Source organism: Sarcophilus harrisii, chromosome 1 (assembly GCF_902635505.1).
Source record: "Sarcophilus harrisii chromosome 1, mSarHar1.11, whole genome shotgun sequence".
NCBI classification, from domain to species: domain Eukaryota; kingdom Metazoa; phylum Chordata; class Mammalia; order Dasyuromorphia; family Dasyuridae; genus Sarcophilus; species Sarcophilus harrisii.
The window spans coordinates 982,179-1,006,834 of NC_045426.1; the positions used below are offsets into that span (position 1 = coordinate 982,179).

The 24,656-nt window shown below is 55.4% G+C and overlaps 1 protein-coding gene across 1 annotated transcript in view; it reads right to left on the reverse strand.

Moving 5' to 3' along the window:
* The window catches only part of CLASP2 (cytoplasmic linker associated protein 2), an 86,378-nt gene extending 73,464 nt beyond the window's left edge, over positions 1-12,914 (reverse strand). Inside the window, exons 1-6 of the mRNA XM_031949161.1 lie at positions 12,488-12,914; positions 6,399-6,477; positions 3,527-3,630; positions 2,795-2,886; positions 2,077-2,152; positions 946-1,043 (exon numbers count right to left, since the gene is read on the reverse strand). Coding sequence (XP_031805021.1) covers positions 946-1,043; positions 2,077-2,152; positions 2,795-2,886; positions 3,527-3,630; positions 6,399-6,477; positions 12,488-12,736 — 698 coding nt within the window. The 5' untranslated portion in view covers positions 12,737-12,914. The remainder of the gene's footprint in view (positions 1-945; positions 1,044-2,076; positions 2,153-2,794; positions 2,887-3,526; positions 3,631-6,398; positions 6,478-12,487) is intronic.
* Positions 12,915-24,656: the final 11,742 nt, after the last annotated feature.

Consider the following 24,656-nt stretch of genomic DNA (forward strand, 5'->3'; position numbering starts at 1 on the left):
GTCACAAGCGTGTGCGTGTCTCCTGTGTGGCTGTTACACTGTGTGTGCACGTATGTGTCTGTGGTGTGTCTCCTGTGCACCTGTGGCACTGTGTGGCACTGTGTGTACATGCATGTGTCTGTGGCGTGTCACAAGCGTGTGCGTGTCTCCTGTGTGGCTGTCACACTGTGTGTGCACATATGTGTCTGTGGTGTGTCTCCTGTGCACCTGTGGCACTGTGTGGCACTGTGTGTACATGCATGTGTCTGTGGCGTGTCACAAGCGTGTGCGTGTCTCCTGTGTGGCTGTCACACTGTGTGTGCACGTATGTGTCTGTGGTGTGTCTCCTGTGCACCTGTGGCACTGTGTGTACATGCATGTGTCTGTGGCGTGTCACAAGCGTGTGCGTGTCTCCTGTGTGGCTGTTACACTGTGTGTGCACGTATGTGTCTGTGGTGTTGCACGTGTGTGTGTGTGCACCGTGCATATGCATTGTGGGTATCTCGGCCCATCTCCTGACCTTGGGGCCTGGGCCATCTACCTCCCCTCCCCCCCAGGGCCGCCCAAGGCCAAGCCCTCACACGGCGTCACTGCCCCAAGGCCCAGGGGCCAGCGCTGGGCTTGGGTTCAAATCCCTTCTCAGACACAGACGGGGCCCTTTCTCCCCCGCACTCCCCAAGGGTGGCTGCGCCTGACCCCCAGAGACCCACCCTGGCGGCAGGCCCTCTGCCAGGGCCCAGCGCTCTCTGCCCGAGCTTGGATCCCTCCTGTGGTTCAGGACTCCGCTGAGCCCCTGGGGGGCCAGGCCTCTGACACCCCCCCCCCCCCCCCCCCCCCCCCCCCCCGCCCCCCCCCCCCCCCCCCCCACCGTGAGTTCCCCCAGGTCAGGACCCGGCCCAGCGCCTCCTCTGCCTGCCCCTCCCCTCCCCCCGTGCGGGGCGGTGTGCGGACACACCTGGGGCTTACCGGGCAGCGGGGAGGCCTCTCTTGGCCAGGTCCGCTCTGACTCTCTCTCCCGCGTGGCGGTAGATCTCCACCATGGCCAGCACCGCGGCATCCCGCACCTGCCAAAGGAACCGGGACGTGAGACGGGGGAGCCCCAAGCGCCCCCAGGCTGGCTGTGCTCTCGGCCATGGCAGGGTCCCGAGAAAGCCGCCGCCAGGGCACACCTCCTGCCCCGGGTGCCCCCACAAACCTCAAGAAGGCCGGAGGCTGCCCCCCCCCCCTCCCCCGCCAGACCCTCTCAGGGCATGCCAATCTCTGTGGATCTCTGTGAGGACCTCGGGCCTACCTGCCCACGAGGCTGTGGCTTGAGGGGACCCTGGGACCAATACCAGCCCCCCGAAGCCCCCCCTGTGGCGGTCACCCCACTTCTCCCCACTTCTCTCCCCGGGGGCTCTCAGGAGGTTTTGAGTCTCGGCCTCTTAGAACAACCAAATCTTGGGCCTGAAAGGGACACCCAACCCCCGAGGCTCGTGGGAACCCAGGGGGAGCAGAGGAGATGGGGGACAGCAGCCCGGGAAGGGCTGTGGGTCAGTGAGGGGCCCTGGTAAGAAGATGAGGAGCAGCAGCCGGGCCACCAAGTCTCCTAGGGGAAAGAGACAGGGAGCGGAGGCACGTGCAGGCGGCCCCGGCCTGGCCACCCAGAGAAAGGGGGGTCGTAGTGACTGTGGCTGAGGGGCACCAGGGGGACGGCAGAGGCCGGGGGACCATGGTGGGGGGAGGGGTTTGGGGGCCGTGACAGGGTGGCCCCAGCAGATCCCAGCTTGCCTGCTCTGTCCAACCTGGCTCATCCCTGCCTTGACCCGGATCAGAGGAGATTCCTCCCCAGGGACGGCAGCGGCGCGGAGGACGCGCCCGCCCACAGGCAGCCCCAGCCCCAAGACTGTGATGCTTCCGGGGCCCTTGTGGGGGCTGGGGCCGTCAGAGCGGAGGAGGCCCAGTCCCCTCCCCAGGAGCGAGGACTTCCTCGGGCGCCCGGTTGGAACCCACACAAGCCTTGGTAAGTCTGTGCCCCGACTTCCTCGGGCCGAGGGGACCCCGGGAGTGCCCGTCTCCCACTTCGAGCCCACGGCTCCTGAAGGCGCGCTCCCTTACCTGGCCATTGGAGTCGCCAAGTAAGACGCACAGATACGGCACCAACTTGCTGAGGACCAGCGCCTGGGCCCCGTAGCTTTAAAGGAAGGGGAGGGGAGACCGTTCAGCGCACAATGCAGGCTCTGAGGCGATCCCCGCCCCCGCCCCCCAGAGGTTCCCAGTCCAATGGCACCGTCCAACCGAGGCCAGAGGGGGCCGGGGGATGCGCCTTAAGGACAGCTCTCCGAGGCCCCCCGAGGTCAGGGATGGCTCCCCGCAGAGGGGCTACAGGCCAGCCCGAGAACTTCCCCCCGACCCGCCGCTCAGCATCAAGCGACAGGCAGCACCGAGCTCACCCGACTGCCCGCGGCCCTGGAGCACCGTCCTCGGAGAGCCCCCAGCAGCCCCAGGCCCGCTCAGCTCAAGGTCCCCCGGGACCCACAGGAAGCACCAGGAGAGCAACAGATGGGGAGGGGGTCGGCAGAGATTTTTGTCACCATGGCCAAACGTCTCCCTCCCCCCACCTCGGCCCCTGCCCCTCCCCCTGGGAGGGCCCCCTGGCCCCTGACCCCACAAGGGTAAAACCAAGGATGCCCCCCCCCCAAAAAAAAAGCCCGTGGGAGCGAGAGCCGGACACCAGAGGCCTCCCTGGGTGAGACCAGAGGCGTCTCCACGGCTCCGGAAGCCCAGGTGGGGAGGGGGGAGGGGCGATGCTGTGTTTCTCAATCTTTCCGCTTACATGTTTAAGGTGGCGATGAGACACAGGCAGACGCCTTCTCGGGACCGGTAGTTCTTGTGTTTAAAGCCGGCAGTCAGGTGCTCCCAAACGTACTGAGGGAAGGAGAGAGAATGGTCACCCACAGCGGAAAGGAAAACGACTCCGTTCCCTTTACTGCGACGCCCCACGGATCCCTAAACATGACCCCCCCGGCAGGACCTCACTTTCTCATCTGCTCGCCGGAGCCCCCGAATCAGGGTTTGGGGAGTTTTCTTCTGCCCACAGGAGCAGCTGGCACTCCCCCAAGACTCCCCAGGGCTCCCCCCGCCCGGGACCTCAGATAAAAGTGCCCGCCTGTCTTTCCCTCACAACCTTGGTCCAGCCAGCCTTTCACCAGGCTGGCATTGCCTGCCGAAGTTCTCAGACCAAACTTTCTCTTTTGGGCCGAGGCCGGTCCCGCAGCCAGGAAGCGCCGAGAGCGAGGCCTCCTGCCCATGGCGCCGGCCTCAGAGTAAGCCTCCTGTGACTGTTTTCCTGGCTGCCGTAAAGGTCACAGCGACACCCTCTGGCCAGCTAGAGAGGCCCCCAGGGCCTGCCCCACAGATCCCCCCCCAGGGGTGCCCCGGGAAGCCGCCCCTGCCTTTCCCATCCACTACCCCCAGGCCGCCCACCGGGGACAGGCGGGGCCAGTAGCTTCTTCCCGCCTGAGGAACGATGGCAGGCACCCCTCCCCCTCGGGGGGCAGGAGCCTACCATGGGTGAAGCCGCCTGCTCCGTGAGCTTCAAGATCAGACTCTGCGCCTGCTCCCGGACCTGGTCTTTGGAGTCTCCCAGCCGGTCGAGTAAAGCTGAAATCACTGGAGAAAGCAGAACAATTAAGGACAGCCGACGACAAGGGGGCTCCCCACCACCCGGGACCTCGTCGCCCCGGTCTTGCCGATGCTTCGGGGGACAGGTGGCGCGGGGGATGGGCCCCGGGGACCCGGCCACTCTCGGGGCACGTGTCCCGGGGAACAGGACTCCAGCTGCCCAGAAGGTGGGGTCACCCCAAGTGCCAGACCCCTGAACGAGGGGCGCCGCCCAATCCCGGCTCTTTGCCCTTCCCCCCCTGCAGGGCGGCAATCCCAGGGTGCTGTCCTTCCCTCCCCCCATCCCACCCCCGCTGGCTCCCTTCGCACTGAGCCTTGCAAGCTGCCCCACCCCCACCCTCCCTGCATCTGGGCGGGTCACACACAGATGCATCAGTGCATGCTGGGAGGTTTCCTGGAGAGTGGGAAGATGGACAGGAGCCGGAGGGCCCGCTGTGGGACAGGCGGGAAATGAGAGCCAAAGACCTCTGCAGGAGGGGCGGGCAGGGGAAGACAGGCAGCTCCCCCAGAGCGGGGGTGGAGGAGCTGGCACCAGCTGAGGGCCGTTCAGTGGCGGGATGAGGGGGCCCGGTTCACCGGGGGACCAAAGGCGGGCAGCCAGTGGACATCAGACAGGGGAGAGATGCCCGGCACAAATCGCTGACCCCACCGGGGAATTTCTGAGGTCACACTTATGGAAATGGAGTGTTGGCAGGAGAAGCGTCCAGGGACAGGCAGGGGCTGGAGTTCCAAGTCCACACCCTGACCCCCGAGGACAGCTGGGGCCCCGGGGGCCGGAAAGAAGAAGGCAGGAGGGGGCATTCTCTCCAGAGAAGCGCGTGCCCGGGTCGGCCTGCTCCCTCTCAGGCGTCCCCTTCCCTTCCAGCTGGGCTCACCTCCTGCCGCCCTCCCGGTGTGTCCTCCCATGTGTGCCCCTTGGATGCCCGCCCCTCTGACATCGCCCCTGTGTGGTGGGTGCGAACTTGGGGAACGGGATGACGGAGGGGGCTGTGATGTGCGCGTGTGTGCTGTGGGAACGACGGGCATGGGCAGTGTGCATGTGTACGCCGTATGTGTTTGTGTGGCACACTACCGTGTGCATGGCAGACACGGGCATCCCCATGTTCTGCCTATATGTGGCGCAGGTGCATGTCGTTCATGTGCATGTCACAGTGGGAGGAAGGATCTGTGTGCATGTGCACAATGCACATACATGTGCACGGCAGACACGTGCTTTCCGTGGCTGCATGGCACAGTTGCACATGTGCTGCATGTGTTACTCCATGTGTCTGCGTGACGTGCTCTGCACATATGCATGACACATACTTGGCGGACACGTGTTTTCACATACTCTGTTTATACATAGCAAGGTGCCGTAATGCAGGTGTTACACACATTTTTGTATGTGCTGTGCACGTACACATGGTGCACACACACGTGACAGTCACACGTTTCCATGTACTGCTCATGTATGACACAGGGGCATGTATGCAGGTGTTACATGTATGTTTGCGTGACAGGCTGTCTATGCATGCATTGCACATGGATTGCACGGCAGGCTGTGATTCCATCCACTCTGTTTATGCACGGCAAGGCAGACGTGGGCTGCATGTTACATGTGTGTCTGCATGCCGGGCTGTGTTCACATCTCCATCTTGACACGTGAACAAGGACGCTCTTCTCTCCCCCCGCACCGCCCTCTCTGCCCAGAACTCCAGGCCTTCCCGGCTTGGTTCATAAGGCCCCAGACTGCCTGCTCACCCTTGCCAAGCTCCGTCGGCCAGTGCTGTCTTCCCCCGGGTTTCCTATCCCACCGCCTGCCTGGCGCCCGCTGCCTCCAGCACCATAATCTGAAGACGGAGAGGCCCGGAGGCCCGATGGTCAGCGGGCAGGCCTCAGTGTGGGAGAGCCCCAGGCTCGAGGGCCACCTCTGAGGTAGATTCAGTATCCCAGGAAACATCAACCCCTCCAAGCAGTAATTAGCACTTCCTGTTTACTACAATCTAAGTGATGGCTGGGTCCTTGAGACAAAACTTATATTAACCTTAACTAATTAATTAATATTAAAATGCACTCAATAAATGCAGGGAAATTTTGAGAGGGAAGGCACAGAGTTAGGGGAAATTAAGGCAGCATTTGAAGGAAATGAGGGGTTTTAGAAGCTAGAGACATTCAGACGCAGGTGACTAAGGGCGCAGGTATGGAGGGGGGAGATGGAGCGGAGGGGGCCCTTTGCCCGGACCAGAGTAGAGAAAGAGTTATAATAGAGATGGTTGGAAGGGGGGACTGAAGCTTTACACACAGGAGTCACTGAATAGATGCTGCCTCAGACCAGCGGAGCCCATGGAATGGTCTCATTCCCTTAATGAGACCATTAAGATCTTCACTTAAAAAGGCCCCAATCTCCATCTCGGCCCCAGACGCAGACAGCTCCAGAGAAGCGAAGCTAGGGACTCTGTGCAGCCCCTCCCTTGCTTCACTCCGACTTCCTCGCGTGTCAAGACTCACTTCCCGCTGTCCCACAGAGCCCACCCCAGCTGGGTTACCACCAAATCCTTCCAACTTCCACCTCGTTTCCTCCACCCAACGGCCCCATACCTCCGTACAAGCATGACGCTCTATCCTTATGAGGCACGCTATCTGTCCACTCACCGAGAAATCCCCTAAACATTTGTTTTTGACAGGAAAGGTGGGCCCTTAAAATTTAAACTTAAAACCCTACTTTTGCAAAGAAAATGAAAATAAAAAATAAAATGTAATACACGTATGTCACTTACCCGTGGGTACGTAAGATTTGAATCTTGTGGATAATCTGTCAACAAAGGCACTTAAAATTTCTAATCCAAGTAACGCCACCTGGAGAAAAAAAAGAGTATTATGGGATACAAGGAAACCTTAAGTTCTCCCCAAAAAGCACATTCCAAATAAAATTACTGATCTGAATTCATCTGATTGCCCACATTTAACCAAGGTCAACGTCTGCTTTCATAATTCATATTTATCGTGATTTCGAACTACTTCATGAGGGAAAGTCCTGTAATGCTTAAAGTCCCAGAGTTTGGTTTCGGTTTAGGTACACGATGAGCCGGAGTGCCGCAGGCTAGGGGAAGACTGCTTGACTTTCTGGTACTGAGTTTGTGCCCAAGCCCTGTCCTTAGTTCTATGAGAGACCTTACAATAGCGAAAGTCGTCCCCTAGGAAGAGAGGGCCTCGCCCCGGGGACAGGAGCTCCAGGAGCTTTCCAAGCTGGGCTAAGGCAGAAGAACAAGAGACCTAAGGCAAGGTCAGCAGCTGAATCCAAAAGGCAAAGGAAAAGTAATTCAAGCAGACAGCAAGAAAAGATGAGGCTCTTGGAGTCCACCACTTGGGTTCTAGGAAGTGGATAGAACCCAACAGACAGGGAGGAAAAAATGAGGGGATCAGAGGCTAAAAGGAAGGAGAGCCCGTACCTCTGCAGGGATGCCCAGGGGCGGGGGGAATGGGGGCACAACCCAGCAAATGAGAGGCAAAGCACAAGGAACAAGGTGGGGAATCAGAGGGGGAATGCCAGTCTCAGGCCAGCTTCAAAGGAAAGACGGGACAGAAGTTGGGGAACAGACAATGAAATAACAACTGAAAGGATTCCCAGATCGCCTCCAGAAAAAAACAAAAAACAAATTCCGACAGAGTTATTGACTTGAACAATCCATTCCAACAAGCTCCGTGAGCCAGCGGGAGAAAGACCTTTCAAGACAAAGGAAAAGAATGAGGCAAGACTGTTTTGCCCCCACTAGAAAACATCGAAGGGAAGGCAAGAATGTGTTCCAAGAACAACAAGTGCTCAGAGCGCAAGCCAGCGTGACCTATCCCACAAAAGCCGAACTCAGCCAGACGTAAGAAGAAAGATGAGCTGGCAACATTTGTAGAAAGAAACAAGAACTGAAGAGCCTGTGAGCTTCCCAAACAATAGACACGTGGGAGGGGGGCCAAGAGACACCAGAGACCAGGCACCCCCAGAACCGATCCAACCAAAGACAAGCAGGTACGGCAGGGAAGTCAGCAGAAAAAGAGGGGCCCAAATGCAAGGTCATTATTTTGTGGCAGCACTTGTCACGGTTACAGAGAGGAAAACAAGGTAAATACCCGTTAACTGGGGAACGGCTCAGACGATTGTGGAACATAACCAAATATTACTAAACTAAGAAGCAACAAAAATGAAAACCTCTTATTCATGGGGACTAGAGCAAAGTGAAGTAAACAGAACCAGAAAAACAACATGTAGTACCGCAACAACATGGATGAAAAGACAAAGCACAAGACAGGGCTGTGGAATTATAATGGCTGTGATGGACAAAGATGGCGGCTCTCCCAGTCCGGTCATAACAAACGGCCAGTTCCATTCCCCCTTCTAAATGGATGTATTCTTCCTTTTACTCTCCCATCTGCGCTACCGTGCTATCAGAGAGGGGGGAGGTTTCAGAGAAAACAGGGCCAAGTTGTAGAATGAATCTACCCCAAGACTTCTTGGTTTTAATGCCTTCAATATTATGGGAGGACATGATGGCTCTGAAGACCCCTTGTTTCTTTTCTCTCAGTTAAAATGTTAGCACAGATCTTCTAAGTGCTCAGAGAGGCTTCTCAGCACTCACGGGTCTGCCTCTCAAAAATCCTCAGCAGCTCCGGGCTTTTCATCAGAAATGCCTCAAAGTCCCCTCTTCCGATGAAAGATCCTTTTTCCTCCTGCAGGAATATTGGCTTTGCAGGGCAAGTTATTGGTGGCTATGAACCTGGATCTTGGTTTTCTGAGATCTCTTCCCTATAAGAGTTGAAACTACCTGGTCTCCCGTGATCCTGCCAGAAACTCGATTGCTTCTTCCTGCTTGTTTGCAGTAGTTTTACACATACAGAGATTCAAGCTAGGGTATTCCTAGGACTTCCTTCAGGGGAGCAGAGAACTTTTTCCCACCTTCACTTTGGCCTTTGGTTCTAAGCAATTTTTGTTTGTGATTTCTGGAAATCAAAGTAACCAGCCTTTAAAATCACACCTTCATGTTCTCTTCTTCACATGAACAGAGAGGGAGAAAAAAGGAGAAGGCACTTCAGTAATATGCAATGGCAGGGGGAAAAGAGGGTGCCTCGGGGAACAGCCTCGGTATTTTCAAAGAAGCTGGAGATTCTGACTCGCCGCTGGCAAACTGACGAAAGAGAAAAATGACCAAAGTTGAAGGGGATTAGGGAAAGACATCCCGCGGATGTCCTGTGGGCAGAGCATGAATTAGTTCAACTTTTGGGGAGATCTTGGCAAAAAAAAGTGGCTAAACAGCTAACATATATTCTGCTGCCAGGCATTTGGGGTTAGTGACAAAGTAGACTCCACATACACCGGTGTTTCTAGCCGTCTTTCTTGTTGTAATACAGATCTGAAACAACAGATGCCCTTCAACGGGGGAGTGGCTGAACAAACTCTGCTCTGAGAAACCAAAAGTTGGTGACTAAAGAGGAGCGTCGGCAGGCTCGCAAAGGGAAGTAAAACATCCCAAACTCAGGCACACTGACTACAACGTGAAGAGGCAAAGCTGCTAAGTGAGGAAGTGGAAATTCGAGCAGAAGGAAAAGCACCAACAGCCAAAGAGATGAGGAGCCAGCCTTCCTGACTCCTCTGAGGATGGGGGGCAAGGGAAGGGAAGGCCTAAGATCCTGAAGAGCAGTGTGACCTGGGCAGGGAACTCCACTTGACTCAGTTTCCTCAGGGGCAAACGGAGAAGAGAGCAGCCCTGCCCTCCCAGGAATCTTAGGAGAGTCAAACACCATGGTGGCTGTAAAGTCCTGTGCACAGAGCCGGGTACCACAGAAGTCCAGCATGAATGCTCACCCCCATACCCCCCTCAAGGCTTCAGGGAATTACAGGGGTCAGGTCTTTAGCGGACTAATCAATCTGGTGTATGGGACGATAGGAATGGTCCTGAGCACCAACCCTACCCCAAGAGTCATGCTTGGGAAGGTCATTTGGAGAGGCTCCGGGCCAAGGCCAAGGGCGGCTTTTTTGGCTCTGTGAGGCTCCGGTCTGGCTCTAACTGGCCAGGCTCCTTGCAGCTGACCGTGCAGCAGTCTCCACTGGAACGAGGCTGATGCTTTGTTTTGTTTCTCTAGATCCCACTGAGTCTGGAACATCTTGGAGCGATCACGGTGCATGGAACAGGTTTTCAGAAAGCCCAAAGGTGCCCAAACATTATCGGGAACCACGTTAGACGGCCCCGTGGACTCCCACAAGAACTGTGTCCCGCCGGGCCTAGCTTCCCCCACCTCCGCCCTCCCAGGGATGCTCCGAGTTGGAGCCAGCCCCCATCACCCTCCTCACTCCTGGGGGGGCCTGAGTGGCGGAGCAGAGATGAAGCTGATGCGGGCCCAACCGTGAGCCACAAGAACCGACAGGAAACCCAGGGCAACGAGGCCGAGAGCGGGGCTCCTCACGGCGGGTAGTCCCCAAACCGCCCAAGCCCCAAGCCTGCAGTCCTCACAGGAAAGCTTCCAGATTCCACCTCATTCGCAACAAAAGGAAGGTCTTGGAAAAAGAAGTTCAGTCCAGAAAACACTTAATCACCACTAAAAACACAAACTGCTGCGTTCAACACAAGGTCCTCTTCCCTAGCTCTGGGCCAGAAGGGGGCCACGCCCCCTCCCATCCAGCGCCAGCGCCACCATGACCCTCTGCCAGCCCCTGCCTTCTCCTCGGACCGGCACTGAGGGCAGAGAGCCCTTCACCTGCTACCTCACTTGGTTCTCAGCACCATGCCCATTTTATGAGTGACAAACTGAGGCAGAGAGCAAGAAGGCAATAGGGGCCAGATCCTGGGCTCCAGCACTTCTGGAGCGACCACCCCCTGCTTCAGGAGAGTAAGAATCCTCTCCTAGCAATGAGCGCTCATTTGTTATAGGTCAGCAGAGGCTTGTACAGCACATGGCGTGGCATACAGCTAGTGCTTAAGCAATGCTCATTCCCTTCCCCTCACTGGGGGCCAGAGCTGAAGAGCAAAGGCTGGCCCACAATCCATGTCCCATGGGGGGTGGGCTGAGGGGCTGGGCCCCCCAGCAGTGTGCCCCCAGCTGCCCCTTGCATCCTTCCTCCTTCTCTCTCTACCCCCGGGGCTTGTCTGTCACCATGGGGAGCTGGCCCATTCCAGAACCTTCTCGGCTCGCCTCGGGAGGCCTCATTTCCCCCACCCAGCTGCCGGATGTTCCCCAGGTCCCTCGGGTTAAGGAACCGAAACCTCAGTCGCTCCAGTTCCTGATGGGAGACCGGACAGTGGACGGTTTTGCTTCCTCCTGGGTCGCCATCCACGGCCACCGCGGCTGCAGAAGGAAGGGCTCTCCTCCTCCCGGAGGTCCCGCCTCATCACCTGCTCAAGGCGGGGGCTGAGCCGACCTTCTCCAAGGCCACATCAGAGAGACTGGAACTCGGGAGGGTCCGCGGGGTGAGGGAAGCTCCAAGCCTGACCCGTGGCCAGCGAGGCAGAGACAACCAGAGAACGACCGCCACGGCCCAGGAGGAGGCCACGTGCCACTGCGCGCTGGCAGTCACAGACCCCGTGCCAAGGGGCGGTGGAGAGGCACAGGGTGCCCAGGAGTCGGGCATCTACTCAGGCCAGATGTGCTAGAGACGCAGCCAGAGGCAGGACGTCCGCGAACCGGATGCCCACGTCCCTGAGGTCCGGGCCCGCCCACAGCGGCCCTCGGTGCCCAGTGATGGGAACCCAAACAGAAGCGGAAGCCGGCTCTCGGGGAGCGCGTCGAGGGGAGCGCTGGTCCGGGCCCTCCTTCAAAATGGAGGCTCTGGGAAGCTTGTCAGCAGGAAGAGGGTCCCGGGAGCCAAGTGAGGAGGGGGCTGCAGGGGGGAGGGTCTTCACCCAGGGCAACCACTTCCAAGGCGCCACATTCGCGGTGGTCCCACCTCGCTTTCTCTCCGCGTCTGCCACAGGCCGGGACCTAAGGCCTCGAGCCCCCATGCTGGCCACACCTCTGCGCCTCGGGCCAACTCGGCTTCAGAAAGGAACAGAAGCAAGCGACCCCCGCAGCAAAAGCGTGCTCCCCCGCAGCGCCTTGGGCCCTGGAGGGGATGGAGCCTGAGCCGCGGCGGGACGGGCTCCTGGGACCCCCCTTGTCGCTGGGGGCCTCCGGCCTCTCTGGCCACGCCCCGCCGGCCCTCCCAGCCCGGACAGCAGAGGCTCCAGCAGGCCCAGCAAGCGCTTCCGCCTGTTCCCGAGGTTTCCCTGCCGCAGGCTCTACTGGGCCCAGGAGGGCCCCCCAGTCAGCCCGGGGCCCCCTGCGGGGGGCGCTGGCCCCCGGGAGCCGCCACCCTGGCTGCGTCCGACGGGCTCGGGCCGCCCGGGCCGGGTCAGGCTGAGGCGGCCGCAGCGGCTCCTGCTCCGGTCCCGACCCCCCGGGGCTGTCCCGCAGCGGCGCCGCCTGCCTGAGACCCCGGGCCCGGCCCGGGAGCGCGCGCCCGAGGCTTGGGGGCCGCAGCGGGGGAATCTCGGTACCTCGGGGCGCGAGTTCGAATCCAGCCTCACACTGCCGCCCCGCCCCCTCCCGCCTGCCTCAGTGTCCTGTAAAACGGGGATCCGCGCAGGGTGCAGGGCGCAGGGGGGGCCTTCCCTTCTCAGGGGCCCCTCCGCCCTTACGGGGGGGGGGGTCCCAGAGATGGCTCTGGCTCCTCCTGCCCCGCTCCTTCCTCAGGGGCCCCGCCCCCTCTCTTGGCCCCGCCCCCTCTCCTCCCTTCTAGCCCCTTACCCCTCTCCCAGCTCCCTTCCACGGGCCCCGCCCCCTCCCGACGAGGCCCCGCCCCCTCCCGACGAGGCCCCGCCCCCGCTCTTCCCCACCCCCAATTCACCTTGCTGTGGCTGGCCGGCAGCCAGGCGGTGAGCTCGTCCACGACCCGGCTCAACTCGGCCTCGTCTAGCTCGAGCTCCAGCCCCTCGGCCCCCGCGCCGGGCCCGGGCGCCCGCAGCCGCCGCAATACCTCGTGGCCCGCTTGGAGCCGGCTGCCGGCGTCCCGCGTCCGCAACAGCAGCGCGCACAGCTCCGACAGGCTCGGGCCCCCCGGCTCCCCGCTCCCGCCGCCGTCCCCGGGGGCCTCCATAGCTGCCCGGAGGCGAGCACGGCCGCAGCCCGGTTCCGCTTCCGGCACTGCTTCCGCTTCCGGCCGGGACCGGCAGACGGCCCGAGAGCCCAAACACTCAAAAGGGGCGCCCCTGCCCCGGTGCGAGACACGCGACTGCGCGGCCCCGCCCCGGGCCGTCCGCGCGATGCTTCCTTCGCGACTGGCGCAGGCGCTGGCTCGCTGCCGCGCCCCGCCCCCGAAGGGCGGGCTCCACCCCTGAGCGGCGCAGGCGCTGGCTCGCTGCCGCGCCCCGCCCCCGAAGGGCGGGCTCCACCCCTACCCCTGAGCGGCGCAAGCACTGGCTCACTGCCGCGCCCCGCCCCCGAAGGGCGGGCTCCACCCCTACCCCTGAGCGGCGCAAGCGCTGGCTCGCTGCCGCGCCCCGCCCCCGAAGGGCGGGCTCCACCCCTGAGCGGCGCAGGCGCTGGCTCGCTGCCGCGCCCCGCCCCCGAAGGGCGGGCTCCACCCCTACCCCAGAGCGGCGCAGGCGCTGGCTCGCTGCCGCGCCCCGCCCCCGAAGGGCGGACTCCACCCTGAGCGGCGCAGGCGCTGGCTCGCTGCCGCGCCCGCCCCCGAGGCGGGCTCCCACCCAGGCGGCGCAGGCACTGGCTCGCTGCCCGCCCCGCCCCGAAGGGCGGGCTCCACCCCTGCCAGGCGGCAGGCGCTGGCTCGCTGCCGCGCCCCGCCCGAAGGGCGGGCTCCACCCCTGGCGCGGCGGCCAGCATGCCGCGCCCCGCCCCGAAGGGCGGGCTCCACCCAGGCAGCGCGGCCTGGCTCGCTGCCGCGCCCGCCCGGGCGGCTCCACCCCATGAGCGGCGCAGGCGCTGGCTCGCTGCCGCGCCCGCCCCGAAGGGCGGGCTCCACCCAGAGCGCGCGGGCGCTGGCTCGCTGCCGCGCCCCGCCCCCGAAGGGCGGGCTCCACCCCAGAGCGGCGCAGGCGCTGGCTCGCCGCCGCGCCCCGCCCCCGAAGGGCGGGCTCCACCCCTGAGCGGCGCAGGCGCTGGCTCGCTGCCGCGCCCCGCCCCCGAAGGGCGGGCTCCACCCCTACCCCTGAGCGGCGCAAGCACTGGCTCACTGCCGCGCCCCGCCCTCGAAGGGCGGGCCCTACCCCAGAGCGGCGCAGGCGCACACCAGCCCACTGGGACCCGCCCTCTCAGGGCACACTGGGTCCTCCTTCCAAGTCCGGCCGGAGGCGGAGGCGGGAGGCTGATGGCCCCGAGCTTTATTCAGCGCTGCCTGTGTCCTTCCTTCTGTGCTGTTGTTTCTCCTCCAGTTTCCCAGACGGCCCCTCCTCTTTTACAGCAGGAGAAACTGAGGGAAGCTCCCCCGGCGCCGCCTCCCCCAGCCCGGGGCCCCTCCGGGCCCGCCTCCCTGCCCAGATCCTGCCCCGACCGCTGCTCTCCAGGAGCGCCCCTGGGCCGGAAGCCCTGCCCCGGGGGGGGGGGGGGGGGGGGGGGGACGGGCGGACAGAACCCCTCCCCGGGCATCTCTTCTGGGCCGGAAGGGGGGCGCCCCGGCAGGGGGGACCAGGGTGGTCGGGTCCCACGGAGGCAGCGAGGCTGTGGGACAGCGAGCTGGGAAAGGGGCTTCCAGCGAGAGAAACCGAACCGGGGCCCCCAAGGCACCTGGCAGAAAGTGGCTGAGACCCTCCGCTCCCTCCTCCCCCAGGAGCGACTCAGAAAGGAAAAGGGAAGCGGATCACCCCAAGCAAGAGGCCGAGCAGCTGCGGGGAAAGCGGGTGCCTGGGTCCGAGAGCCAGAGCCGCTGCAGGTGCCCTTGGCTCCTAGGATGGAAAGGCTGCCGCCGGATGTTGGGGCGGCGGGGACGCCGATGCCTTGTGGTGGAGCTGGGAACGATCGGGCCATTGGGGGAGCCATCTGGCGCTGTGCCCCGGCAGTGCTTCTCCTGGGCTTATCCCCCAAGGAGGCCCTAAAGCGGGGAAAGGGACCCACGTGGGCAAGAAGGTTTGGGGCAGCCCTGCTCGTAGTGGCCAGAAGCTGGAAAGTGCATGGATGCCCATCAGCGGGACGGGCTGAGTGAATTGTGGTACATCACGTTATGGAGTGTTATTGTTCTGTAACAAGTGACCGGAGGGAGGATTTCAGGGAGCCTGGAGAGACTGACAGGAACTGATGCTGAGGGAAGTGAGCGGGAGCAGGAGATCACTGGGCACGGCAACAAGACCAGCTCTGATGGACGGGGCTCTTCAATAATGAATTGGTTCAGACCAGTTCTGACTGTTCAGGAATAAAGAGAATCCGCTACACCCAGAGAGAGAACTTTGGGAAATGAGTGTGGACCACAACATAGCATTTCTACTCTTTCTGTTAGCAAGACAATTGTATAAATACGGATAAATATATTGTATTTAACATATACTTTAACATATTTAACATGTATGGGACTACCTGCCATCTGGGGGAGGGGTGGGGGGAAGAAGGGGAAAAGTTGGAACAGAAGTTTTTGCAAAGGTCAATGTTGAAAAACTACCCATGCTTATGTTTTGTCAATAAAAAGCTATAATAAAAAAAGGGGGAGTGGGGCAAGGGGGAAAATCTTGGTATCACATTTAATCAGCTCTTCAGAAAGGAAAGAAGGACATGTAACACTTTTAAGCTTAATCTGCACTGGATTAATGGATTTTCTCCATCCTGTTAAGTCTAGGCCATCAAAGTAAGCCTTGATTTAAAGCATTTGCTGATTTTTAAGTGTTAGTGCTCACAATTGTGGGGAGCCACTTGTAGGGAGAAAGCCATGCCGCTGTCATCGGTACCTAGGCTCCCACCATGACAAACCCATGAAGTCAAAGAAAGATTCCATGAAGACCTGGAGAGCCTTATTAACATGCCAAGAAGGACAAGCTTATTCTGGGTGACTTTAATGCTAGAATAGGCTCAGACTACCAGCCACGGCAGGGAGTCCTCTGGAGGAATGGAGCTGGAAATAGCAACAGCAGTGGGCATTTACAATTGAAGACTTGTGCATCTCATGACCTTCTCATCCACAACACTTTCTTTCATTTATCTAAATGCAATAAAACTTCACGGATGCACCCTCGCAGCAAAGGTTGGCATTTAATCAACTATATGATTGTAAGAGACAGAGAGGATGTGAGAGGAATCATGCAGAGTATTGTATGGATCACACCCATCCTCTCCAAGCTGAACATTTGCATTCAACAAAAGTGGTGGCCCCAAGACAAAAAGATTACTGGAAGAATTAATGTCAACAGATTAGAGTGGTTCTCGGGCAACAGGTTGCTAACTTGGAGGGTAAGTTGAGGTAACACACAGTTGGCAACAGTGGAGCAGAAAAGGAGTAGGCAGCTTTCAGAGATTTGGTAGAGCACTGCATTTGCTCATTTGGGTCAGAACAGTCACAGACATCAAGAATGGTTTGATGAGAATGATGGGAAAAATCAGAAGCTGCTAAATGAAAAAAATAAAACAAGAACTCCACAGGGTGTGCCGACAGAATAGTTCAACCAGCATTTCATCTCATCAAAGATAAAGTACCAGTAAAGCTTAGAGACACAGGATTCTTGGCTCAGTTAGAAGGCAGATGAAATTCAGTTTTGTGGTGATAACAATCCAAATCGTTTTTTATAATTCATTGAAGGCATTATATGGACCGAATACCTATGATACATCTCAGCTACTCAGTGCTGATGGAGCCACATTGAGTAGTGATAAGGACATGGTCTTGGAGAGATGGGTGAACAATTCCATGGTGCTCTCAACAGCCCATAATTACTACTGAAGTTATTAACCATTAACTTCAAGATGAAATCTGTTACTTCCTAGCAGAAGTCACAACTGAAGATGTTTTGAGTGCCATTAGACCTCTTTCATGTGACAAAGCACCAGCTGCTGAATCTATTCATGCTGAGATTTATAAAGTGGGGGAGTCCATTGTTCAGACAAACCCGGACTGAAATTTTCCAAATTATGTGGCAAGAGGAGGTTATGCCCCAGGGGTTCCAGAGGATGCCTCCATTGTCCATCTCTAGAAAGGTAAAGGAAATAGGTTGTCCTGTGACAGTCACAGGAAGGTCTCTCATTTATCATTGTTGGCAAAATTTTTGCCAGAGTCATCCTCAATAGGCTGACCAAACACCTGGAAAAAAGATCACCTACCTGAGAGCCCATGTGGCTTCAGAAGGGGCTGAGGAACAGCCTATATGGTTTATTGCCTGAAAACTCCAGGAGAAACTCCAGGAACAGAACAGAAATCTGCCTATGACATGTATAGCTCTGACTGAGGATTTTGATATTGTCAGTGCTTGCCGGGATTCTGGACCATGGACAGTGCTCTTGAGCTTTTCCCAGTCACCATTGGCGTGAAACAAGGCCATGTGCTCTCTCCCATGCTTTTTAGCCTGATGTTTTTAGCCATGTTGCAAACACTTTCAGGGAGGACAAACATGGTGTCAAGGTTAGATACCATACTGAGGGTTAATTCTTCAACTTGAAAAGGCTGCAAGCCAGAACGAAAGTGGAAGGAGGGTCGGTGTGGGACTTTTTGTGTGCAGATGAATGTGTGCTCAACACAGCCTGCAGCTGAGATGTGCCAAAGTATGGATCAGTTCTCTACTACTTGTGCTAATTTGGGCCTAACATGAAGAAGACGCAAGTATCCCATCAGCCAGCACTGCAGTATCCATATGTTGAACCGCTGGTTAATGGTTACTGGTTATTGTAAAGTGGAGGTTCTTTGATTCGCTCCCTACAAAATCACACACACACACACACACACTTCTACAAACATTTAAGAAAAAGGCTTAAATAGACAAAAGGGAAATGCTTAAAGAAAGGCAGAACCCTATCAGTTTTACAAACGCAATCTCCTAAGCAACTTAAAATGATAGTCAATGTAGCAAAGCAGAGAGAGCTAAGTATAGTTATAGAAAACATCACCAAATTGGGGGAGCACCAAGTCAGGAATGGGAGCCTAGGGAATCCCGGAGGGCAGCCAGTTGAGCCTTGATTGTGAGGATTCCCAGGCAAAGTGTCCTCTCCACAGGTGAGACTCCAACTAGGTGACTAGACTTTCTCTGTTAAATAGTCTGGGAACAAGAAAGCAAACATCCAGAAGAGTTTCCATAAGGCTCTGGAAGGGGGCCTCAAAGACACTACACCCCCAGAATGGCTAGTTCCGGGAGTCCATAGACAGTTAATCATGATCATCCTTGAGAGTCCAGCCAGCATCTCACAAGGATGTTTCCTTCATGTTCTCAAGACCACCTGCTCTCCACTTATACTGAGGTCAGTTCTAGTTTAGGGGTTAGCTATAGTTCAGGTTATATAGACTTATTGGGCCTAGGCTTGGATAATCCTATCCTAGGAGTTCTTGAATCCTTTCAGTTATTGATTAATTGGTGATTGGCTAAAATGGTTAATGGCAAAGTTTTGAATGCTGTGGATCAGTTCACTTTCCTTGGCAGTCTACTTTTCAAGGATACCTGCCTTGATAATGAGGTTGACACTTGTTGCCAGAGCCGGCTCCCTGTTTGGGAGCCTCTGTGTTGAAGAGGAGAGGCATCAAACTGCCCACCAGACTGAAGGTCTCCAGAGCCATTGTGCTGATGTCATTCATACGCCTGTGAAACCCAGACGGTCTGCCAGCGCCAGGCCAGGAAACTGCATCGCTTTCATTTGCATTGTGTCAGAGAAGTTCTAAAGGTCATTTCACAAGACAAAGTTCCAGACACCGAGGTCCTCCTTCGGGCCAAACTGCCCAGCCTCCACTCTACCGCAGAGCACAATTCCGAGGCTGGCACTGTCATTCGAACATCAGACAGGGTTCACCTAAAAGACTGGCAAGGCCTCATGTGAAGGTTAGAAGAAATGACACAAGGACACTCTCAGAAACTTTGGAATTAATTTTGGGACATGGGAGACACTGGCTCAGGACTGCTCAGCAGAGCGTGCCCTTGTCAGAGAAGGAGCTGTGCTCTGTGGGCAAAGGAGCAGCTCAAAAAAACCCTGACCCCCCCCCAAAATGAAATGCATACGTTTAAAGCCCTCTCCCCTGCAAATGTTCTTGTGGATCATGTGTATTGGAACTGTGCTAGCTCATGCTGGTATGGACACCCTATTCCTTTATCCAAATAGTGATGTCATGCAGGACAAACGAGAACAATATTGTCTCGTCCATTAGACTGTGAGTTCCTTGAGGGCAGGGGCTGTCTTTTGCCTTTCTTTGAATTCCCAGGCAGGTAGGAGATGATTAATAAATGCTTATTAACATTTTTCCTTCTTTCTGATCCTTCCCTCCTTCTTCCCTATCACCTTCTTTTTCCTGCTCCCTCCATCTTTCCTTCCCTCCCTCTCCACTCTTTTTTCTCTCCTTCCTCTTATGTTTAAGAGGAATAAAAACATTTTTAGAAATTTCTCTTTTCCATCACACCAAAGTAAATTGTAAAGGCTGATAGGAATTGGAACGTTACTGGCCCTTGAAGGGAGCTGAAGCCCACTGTGTTTAGCTCCATAGTCACCAGCTGGCATGGAGAGCTGATGAGGCACTGGCCTGGGTGCTTTTCTCAATGTTCTTCTCTTATCCCCCTACCAGATCCCACCAGGTTTTCTCCTTGCCAGTCATCCAATCCAGACTCCCGACAATCTGCTCAGAAGAGGAAGCCCAGGCCAATCAGGACTCCTAACATCAAGGCAGATCTGCATACTCACACAGTTTCATGAATGGGGAACTTCTAATTACCTTCCCTTTGAGTAAGAAGGTGGACCACCAGGTCTCCCCAGCTGGCCTCTCACTATAACCTCCAGACCAAAGACAGCAAAAGCATTTAGTAAAAGCTTTCCATGTATTCTTCATTCGGTAACTCCAGCATTGAACCGATGCTTTTTCAGAAACATTCAGATACAGAAAATTTGCCTCCTGAATGAAGGTACACAGCTGACACACACTCTTCCCTGGAGACTATTTATTCGTGGAGTTGTGTTCATTTCTAGATCCACAAAGTTGTGTTATTTTCTAGATCCACAGTGTTGTGTTCTTTTCTAGATGTGAAGTTGTGTTTTTTTTTAAATCCACAGAGTTGTGTTCTTTTCTAGATCTGTTGAGTTGTGTTCTTTTCTAGATCCACAGAGTTGTGTTCTTTTCTAGACCCACGGAGTTGTGTTCTTTTCTAGATCCACGGAGTTGTGTTCTTTTCTAGACCCACGGAGTTGTGTTCTTTTCTAGATCTACAGAGTTGTGTTCTTTTCTAGACCCACGGAGTTGTGTTCTTTTCTAGATCTGTTGAGTTGTGTTCTTTTCTAGATCCACGGAGTTGTGTTCTTTTCTAGATCTGTTGAGTTGTGTTCTTTTCTAGATCCACAGAGTTGTGTTCTTTTCTAGATCCACAGAGTTGTGTTCTTTTCTAGACCCACGGAGTTGTGTTCTTTTCTAGATCCACGGAGTTGTGTTCTTTTCTAGACCCATGGAGTTGTGTTCTTTTCTAGATCCACGGAGTTGTGTTCTTTTCTAGATCCATGGAGTTGTGTTCTTTTCTAGATCACAGTTGTGTTCTTTTCTAGATCTGCAGAGTTGTGTTTTTTTTCTAGGTCCTTTGTTCATTCTTTTCTTTCTTTGTGAGTTAGTACTGGTTTATCGGCTTAGGGACCCTTTCCCTTTTCCACCCTTTCCCTTTACCCTTCACATTTTGTACTATTCCTGTTCTGTTCCAAGTAGATTGGATCAGCCTCCAGTTTTTCCACTCTGGAAGCTCTCTATCCACTGGCTGCCATTTTGTTCTGTCCAGACTACTGTGATGGGAGGCTTCAATAACTTCCTGAGGAGAAGGAATGTCAGCTGAGGAAAAGTGACCTTTTGTTTTTATAAATAAAAAGGTAAAAACACTCGTTAAAGAGAAAAGTGGGGAAAGTGATAAGGATTTGGAGTCTGATGATACAATCCTACCTTCCCTGGGCTCTAGGAAAGGGCACCTGAAGCACAGAATATGAATGAAAGAAAGCCTGGGGCTGGGCTGTGGGTGTGGATACACTAGGGCCTGAACTTCTATAATTAGCTAACAGCCCTTTGTAAGGGAGGAAAGACAGGAGACTCCCATTCCCCTTTCCTTTTGTCCATTGTTTTTAATACTTGGTGGCCAGAGAGGAAAGGGAGGAGCATCCAGTTTCCCCAGTTCTGGAATTTCTAAGTTGCAAGGGATCTTATGAGCAGGAGCAAAAGAAGTGATCCAATGGCAAAACAAGAACCTGAGAAGAGAGGAGGGGACGGAGAGAAACACCGGCAAAGAGGAAGGAGAGGAAAAAAAGTGGAGAGGGAGGGAGGGAAAGATGGAGGGAGGAGGAAAAAGAAGGTGATAGGGAAGAAGGAGGGCAGGATCAGAAAGAAGGAAAAGAGAGTAAGAGGGGGAGGAGAGAGCAACAGAAAGAGGGAGGAAGGAAGGGAGAGAAAGAGATAGAGAGAGGGGAGGGAAGGAGAGGGAAGGAAGCAAGAAGGAGGAAGAAGAGAAGAGAGAGAGAAAATTGCAGAACCTAAAGGGAACCAAGTAGACTGGCCTTGGGCAGGAGATCTTCCTGGAGGCAGAAATTTTGAGCCCAGGGGAGAGGCTCAAGACATCAGATCTAGAACTGCAAGTGTTGAGGGAAAAGACTAGGGCTTAGAGGGAGCATTGTACCCCATTATTGAATTCTAGGGCTTAGAGGGGGCATTGCACCCCATTATTGAGTTCTAGGACTTAGAAGGGGAATTATACTTATTGAGTTCTAGGGCTTAGAGGGGGAGTTGTACCCCATTATTGAATTCTAGGGCTTAGAGGGGGCATTGCACCCCATTATTGAGTTCTGAATCTCATTCCGAATGTGTCCAGTCTGCATCAGACCAGAAGAGGATCGGCTGCAGAGGTCCTGGACCCACCGCCCACCTGAAAGGCTGCCAGGACGATCCTCCCTGAGGGAGCGTCTGGAGCATCCTTAGCCCCCGGGGTCTTCTTCTATCAGAGCGGATGAAAGCCCTGTGACATCATGACCCAGGGGCCCCCAGGCCACCTCTCCTGTCCCCCACATCCTTAGGTTCTTCCTCCCCCTCCTGAAATAACTCCATAAGGGAGAAAGGATACATTGAGAAATGGGATCTACTTGAGAAACTCGGATAATTTTTTTAAATTCACAAGGATGGACACTGGGCTTTTGGCGTCCAGTTCTCCACATACTGAATCACCCAGGGACTGCTCTCCCCAGGTAAGAAAAGTCTTACTTTCGCCTCCCCCCCCCCCCCCCCCCCCAAGAAAAGTCTCACTTTTGCCCCACCTCCCCCAGTAGGAAAAGTCTCACTTTTCGTTCTAAGATTCATTGGAGCCAAACTTCTCCGGGTGGAGGCTGTGCACTTGAGGGCAAAGAGAAGGAGAACCGCGATCTGGGCAGGTTGGGGACCGACCTGGCCAGGTCAGCAGAGATGAGCCTGAACAATCTCAGCATAAGCTTCCTAAGAATAGCCAAGATAATAGGCTTGGCCCATGGGTCCCTGAGGGGGGTCGCGCTGCTCTGTGAGGCCGATGGCCGTCTCTCTCTAAGCCCGAGAGAAGAAGGGACATGGAAGGGACAGAGACGCCGCCCGGGAGGAGGCTATCGCGGGCTCTTCGGCCAAGCTGCCCTTTCCTGAGCGGGAAGGGAACTTGCGAGGTATCCTTTTGGCACCAGGTGCCCAGAGCCGACTCTGCACCCTCCTGACGAGAGCCGGTCTCTTCTCTGGCTTACAGGCCATTTTACTGCACTGACCTCCGCTTGCTCATCTGCAGAGAAGCCGGCCCCCTCCAAGACTAAGAGCCCAGGACCCTAGGTCGGGGCAGTGGGCACAAACAGCCAAGCCCCACTTTGGGGGCATCGTGTCGGCGTTGGGGCTCCGGGTCCCGTCCGGCTGATGGAGCCTGGGGTCGTGGCTCCTGGCGCTGCATTCCATGGCCACCGTCCCCGGGAATGTCCCTCCATGGAAGAGCAGAGTCTCGTGCTGCTCCCCACCATCAGGCATTGGGCAGTTCCCTCTGCCACCCGAGTTCCACGTGTGGGGGGGGTTCCCTGCCAACGTGCTGAGGTAGTGGGGGGCTAGGTCCCTCCGGGCTTGCACTCACCCTCACCATCGCTCTTCCTAGCACAGGACAGGACAGTGCTCTCTCCTCCCTGGTTGTTCGCTGCAGCGGCTCCCACGGACCATGTGCCTCCGCGATGTTCATTTTTAGCCCTTCAGAGTCAGTATCCTTGGTCTCCTTTCCGTACTTCAACAATGGCCAGATGCTTTCCTTCTAACAGTAGTCCCTGCTTTCCTGGGAAGCTTGGGTCGGCCAATGGGCTTTGCATTTTCACCAAGGGAAGGGGATCCAGCCCTTTCTACCATCCACCTTCCCCAAGGAAAGCTACCTTTGCATAGACTCCCCGGGGCAATCGTTCAAAAGCGTGTTGAGACCTGGCCAACAGGCAGGAGACTTAGGGCATTAAGGAGTTCATAGAGGTGAGTCTAATTAGCCTTGGCCACGGTAACAAGCAAGTAAAACTGGTTTATCCAGCTACCCGTGAGCCCCCTCTACGAGCACTTGCTCTACTGCTACCACCATAATCAGAATAATGGCTTTGGGGAACCTTGGAAGAATCTTCTGTCTCAAGAAAATGTGCAGTTTAGCAGGTTTTTATGCTTCGATCTGGTGTTTTGTTGCTTTATTTTTTCTGATTGCACATGCGTATTCACTTTTTAAATACACATTTCTTTGTGAATCATGTTGGGAGAGAAAATCTGAACAGAAGGAAAAACCACAAGAGAAAATAAACACAGAAAGAAAAGTGAACTTCGTATATGTTGATTTCCAGTCAATCTCCATAGCTCTCTCTCTGGAGGCATTTGGGTTTTCTACCCAAAGTTTATTACGATTGCTTTGGCTCACCCACCCGTTGAGAAGAACCAAGCCTTTCACAGTCAAAAGGCTCTTCCCCTTACAGCAAAACCTTGTTCTTTCCTCTCTTTCTGGCAAATAATTTACACCATTCCACATCCTTCTTTCCCTTTCTCCCAGTGTTCCTCTCACCCTTAATTTCTTCATTCTTGAAAAGACAATATCCCTATACCCCAAAGAAATACTAAAGAAGGGAAAGGGACCTGTATGTGCAAGAATGTTTATGGCAGCCCTGTTTGTAGTGGCCAGAAACTGGAAACTGAGCGGCTGCCCATCAGTTGGAGAATGGCTGAATAAAATGTGGTATGTGAATGTTATGGAATATTATTGTTCTGTAAGAAATGACCAGCAGGAGGATTTCAGAAAGGCCTGGAGAGACATGAACTGATGCTGAGTGAAACGAGCAGGGCCAGGAGATCATTATATACTTCAACAACAACACTATATGATGACCAGTTCTGATGGACCTGTCTCTTAAGTAATGAGATGAACCAAATCGGTTCCAATAGAGCAGGAATGAACTGAACCAGCTACGCCCAGAGAAAGAACTCTGGGAGATGACTATGAACCATTACATTGAATTCCCAATCCCTCTATTTTTGCCCGCCTGCATATTTTTTTTTTTTTTTAATTTCCTTCACAGGCTAATTGTTCACTATTTCAGAGTTTGATTTTTTTTTTTTTTTTTGTACAGCAAAATAACGGTTTGGGCATGTAAACTTATTTTGTATTTAATGTATACTTTAATATATTTAACATGTACTGGTCATCCTGCCATCTAGGGGAAGGGTGGGGGGAAGGAGGGGAAAAATTGGAATAAAAGGTTTGGCAATTGTCAATGCTGTAAAATTACCCATACATATAACTTGTAAATAAAAAGCTACAAAAAAAAAAAAAAAAGAGAACCAATAAAAGGCTTCAGATAAAAAAAAGAAAGAAAGAAAATACAATATCCCTTCATATTCACCTGCCACCTGTTTCCTCTGCTCTCTATGC